The following is a 4,218-nucleotide window of genomic DNA, read 5'->3' as shown; positions in this document are numbered from 1 at the left end:
TATAAGATGAGTTGGTACAAATTTCCTTCCAAAAGTTGGAATTAGTATATAGAGAGTCCAGGGAAAGTAGTCTCAAGTTTAGAGAGAATGCAGTAAAGAGATTACTTGAAGTATTTCTCTCCTGTATGTGAGGTATTCAAGAAGTTCCCTATAGACACTGTTTAGTATTTCTGCTGGGCTCCTCGTAAAGGCTTAAAGCCACCTTTTATTAGTATGCCTAGGTTTGTCTTCAACTCCTGATGCAGACACTACCACTAGCCACTGATGCTTTGGGGATGCTGCAGAAAGTCCAAATCTTTAGACCTTCCAATGTTCATAATGTCCTTGTCTTGCCAAAAGAGATGTAGAGGTAACCCAAGGTAAGGTTGAGATATTCTGCTCCCCACCCCACTCCAAAAGCACTTCCTTCTCTAGGACTTGGCTGGCGGTTTTCAGCTACTGGACACCTGAATCCCTTCGTTCCAAACTGGTCTGCTCTTTTATACAAAACTTACATGCCATTACCGAGTCTCTCAACAAATTTGAACAGAATTCCTGTTAAAAGTTCACTCTAGTTCATACAATGGATCTCAAGGACTTCTATACTGATGAGGACTTTTGGGACTTAGTCCTTAACCTTTAAAGGCTTTAAAAGGCTTTAAAGACTTTAGCCTTTGATGAATTAATATGTAGGCCTTATTCACACAGAGTTCACACCTCTGTGTTACTGATCTCACCTATGAAAGGTATCATGATGGCTGTAGCCTCTTGTCAATTGCTCTAAATGAGGTGGGGATGATTGATAGGTTGATTCAATCAATCCTCACATTTCATTTTTCTCAGACTTAAACATCATTGCCTTCTCTGAAGCAACTGACACTGCCAATCACCTTTTTCCTTCTTAAAAATCTCTATCCTTGGCTTCCATGATGTTTTACAACATCGACCCTCAGGTGTAGTACACCTTTGGCTTCCTTACCAACTAATCTCTAAGATCTCTTCTTGATAGAAACCTTATCATCCGTTGATCCCGTGTTCTTATGAGTCTCTTTTTTCTCTCACCCCTTTGAGTATAGACATTTCCGAAAAGGTCCAATCTTTGGATTCTCTCTTGTCTATCTTTTGTTTTCCTTTAGAGAAATTGTCATTTTCATGATTTCAGTGATCACTTGTACATGTAGATGACTTCCTAGGAAGACAGCTGGTGAAATATCTGATATACTGGGCCTGGAGTCAGGAAGACCTGAATTAAAACATGGCTGGAGACATTTACTAGCTGTGTGACCCAGGAGAAGTTACTGAACCTCTGTCTTCATTTGTTTTCTCACCGGGAAAATGGGGCTAACAATAGCACTTACTTCTCAGAGTTGCTGTGAGATTCAAATGAGATAGTATTTGCAAAGTGCTTAGCATAGTGCTTAGCACTGGGCAGGTGCTATATAAAATACTAGTTAGCATTAATATTAGCATCATCATCATTAATGGTGGTGGTGATGATGATCCAAATTCTTCACCCTTCACCTATCCCTTGAGCTTTAGTCCACAGTTCCAACAACCCATTAGACATTACTCATGTAAATGTCTGACCATCACATTAATAACCTCCAAATTGAACTATGCCCAGGTAAACCTCAAGTTATTAGCCTTTTCTCCTAGGGCATATTTCATCTCTGAGGGAGGAGTGCAGAAGAGATTGAGCTACAGACATATAGAGATGAAGGGTTAAGAAATCAGGTTATTCATAAGATTTTGCAGGCTGGTGAACTTAATGCTTCACACAGAGAAACAAAAAGAGTTTGAAGTCTTGGATAGTGAATTTTAAATAAAGCTATGATTCAGTATTGTCTATATATAAATCTTCTGGGGTTTCAACATGAAACACACATTTGAGCCATCAAAGAGCAATGGCTCTTTAAGATCAGTAATAGTCTATCATGGCAGGGTGAATTTATAGATTCACAGAGTCCTCAGATAATCTGGATCTTGTGCAAGCATGATAAAAGTCCTTTGAAATTTTTCTTCAAATAAATTAGTGCTTAGCTAGCTATGTTTCTTAAATTAAGTGACTCAGCCATTGTTAACTTGTTGTTAGAAAATACCCAAGGGCACCAGTCCGCATTTTGTAGTAATGCACTGCAGAATTTCTGCAGGAAGAACAAAGCTGTTGGGGGTTTGTAGGAAATCACTAGCTTCTATTTTTGTTTGGCACGCTGGTAACTTACGAAGTGTGCTTCTGAGTATAATATGTTTATGGCAGACTTTCCTCGGGTCAAGTCTCCAGTGCCAAATGGGCGGAAAGAGCAAAGTATTTATGCTTCAAAAAAAAAAAAATGGAGCATAGGTCAGAATTTTGGAGAACATGGCCGATTGCTAGGTTATCAACTGAGTCAAGTTAAAAACAATCTTGGAAATGGAAACTAGGCTGGAGATAGCCCCGTGTCATCAAAATCCCAGAGAGGGTGGTGATTCTCTTAGTTCCGTTACTGGTATCTATTGATTAATAAACAAATTTTTTCGTTCATAGGGGGTAATTTAACAAGGTTAAAGAATGCTAGGGGACATAGTGGATAGACTTCCGGGCCTGGGGTCTAGAAGTCTCATCTTGCCAACTTCCAGCTGGCCTCGGACACACTTGCCGTGTGTTTGCCTCAGTTTCCTCACTTGTAAAAGTAGTTGGAGAAGGAAGGAAATGGCAAACCATTCTAGTATCTTTGACAATACAAGGCCAAACGAGGTCACTGATAGGCAGACACGACGAAACAACTCAACAAGAAGAAAGGAGGGAACCTTAGCCTCCCTGGCTGGGCTGGTGGAGATGGGAGGGGGAAAAGAGGAGTCACTTGGCAGATGCTGGAGGGGGAGGGGACACTTGTAGGAGCTGGGGAAGTAGGAGGCGGGTTCGGTAGGGCGGGTCTTGGGCCTCACTTCCGGTTTGTCATTAATAAAGTGACTGTTGCCTGGCAGCAGTGAGAGGAGTCTTACCTTGGGATCTGGCGCGTGCTTGGAGATCCCGGCCTGAGCATGACCCGCCATGGGAAGAACTGCACGGCCGGCGCTGTCTACACGTACCACGAGAAGAAAAAAGACACCGCGGCCTCGGGCTACGGGACTCAGAACGTACGGCTGAGCCGGGACGCCATCAAGGACTTTGACTGCTGCTGCCTCTCGCTACAGCCCTGCCACGACCCTGTGGTGACCCCAGACGGCTTCCTGTACGAGCGGGCCGCCATCCTCGAGTACATAGTGCACCAGAAGCGGGAGATGGCCCGGCGCGCCAAGGCCTACGAGAAGCAGCGGGAGGCCCGGCGGGCGGAGCGGCGCGAGCTGAGCCTCGCGGCCGCGCAGGACCAACTGCAGCGCTTCCTGGAGAAGGAGGCGGCCATCGTGAGCCGGCCCCTGAACCCCTTCACCACGCGGGCGGGCCCGGGGGAGGAGGCCCCGGCGGGCCCCGGGAGCGAAGGCGAAGACAAGGGGGTGACCAGCTTCTGGATCCCGGCTCTGACTCCCGAGGCGCGGGCCGCCCCCCTGGAGAAGCCGTCGCGCGTGGTTAGGTGCCCTATGTCGGGGAAGCCCCTGCGCCTGTCGGACCTCACGGCCGTGCGCTTCACGCCCGCCGACGGCACCACCGACCGGCTCGGGTTGCTGGGCCGTAGGGAGCGCTACGTGTGCGCCGTCACCCGCGACGGCCTGAGCAACTCCACGCCCTGCGCTGTCCTGCGGCCTTCGGGGGCCGTGGTGACCGCCCAGTGCGTGGAGCGACTGATCCGCGCGGACATGGTGGACCCGGTCTGCGGCGCCCCGCTGACCGACAAGGACATCATCCCGCTACAGAGGGGCGGCACGGGCTTTGCGGGCTCCGGGGTCCCCATGGAGGCTCAGAAGGCGCTGCCCGTGATGCAGGCGTGAGGGTCGGGTGCGTGGGGGGAGCGAATGCAGGCGTGTATGGGCCTCAGAATAAAAAGAAAATGGAGACGCTGCCTGGCGTTGTGATTGTAGGACAGCTGGGGCTGATGTCGCCGCTGGCTGAGGCCGGGCTCTCTGAAATGTGTGCTGGGAGTCATGGCTGTGGAAGGAAGCACTCAGAAGAGCTTCTGCGGCCGCACAGCCTGAGCCAGAAACTCATTACCCGAGAAGCCTTGTGACCCCCTGGCCGGGCTGGTCCAGGGTGGGCCAAGAGGTTCTGCTGCTGCCTCTCCGTGCCCATCTCCAGGACTATGAGGAGAGTGGCACTCAGGAAGC

The 4,218-nt window shown here is 49.0% G+C and overlaps 1 protein-coding gene across 1 annotated transcript; it reads left to right on the top strand.

Moving 5' to 3' along the window:
* The first annotated feature begins 3,000 nt into the window (after positions 1 to 3,000).
* Positions 3,001 to 3,885, top strand: LOC122751970 (nitric oxide synthase-interacting protein-like). The gene has a single exon (XM_043999226.1). The coding sequence runs from the start codon at positions 3,001 to 3,003 to the stop codon at positions 3,883 to 3,885; it is 885 nt and encodes a 294-aa protein (XP_043855161.1).
* The last annotated feature ends 333 nt before the right edge of the window (positions 3,886 to 4,218 follow it).

This window comes from Dromiciops gliroides, chromosome 3, assembly GCF_019393635.1.
Source record: "Dromiciops gliroides isolate mDroGli1 chromosome 3, mDroGli1.pri, whole genome shotgun sequence".
Lineage (NCBI taxonomy): Eukaryota > Metazoa > Chordata > Mammalia > Microbiotheria > Microbiotheriidae > Dromiciops > Dromiciops gliroides.
This window is presented reverse-complemented; position numbering and strand designations above follow the sequence as displayed.

Coding starts and splice junctions, on each gene's coding strand:
- LOC122751970 (XM_043999226.1), top strand. CDS start 3,001: ATGACCCGCCATGGGAAGAACTGCACGGCCGGCGCTGTCTACACGTAC.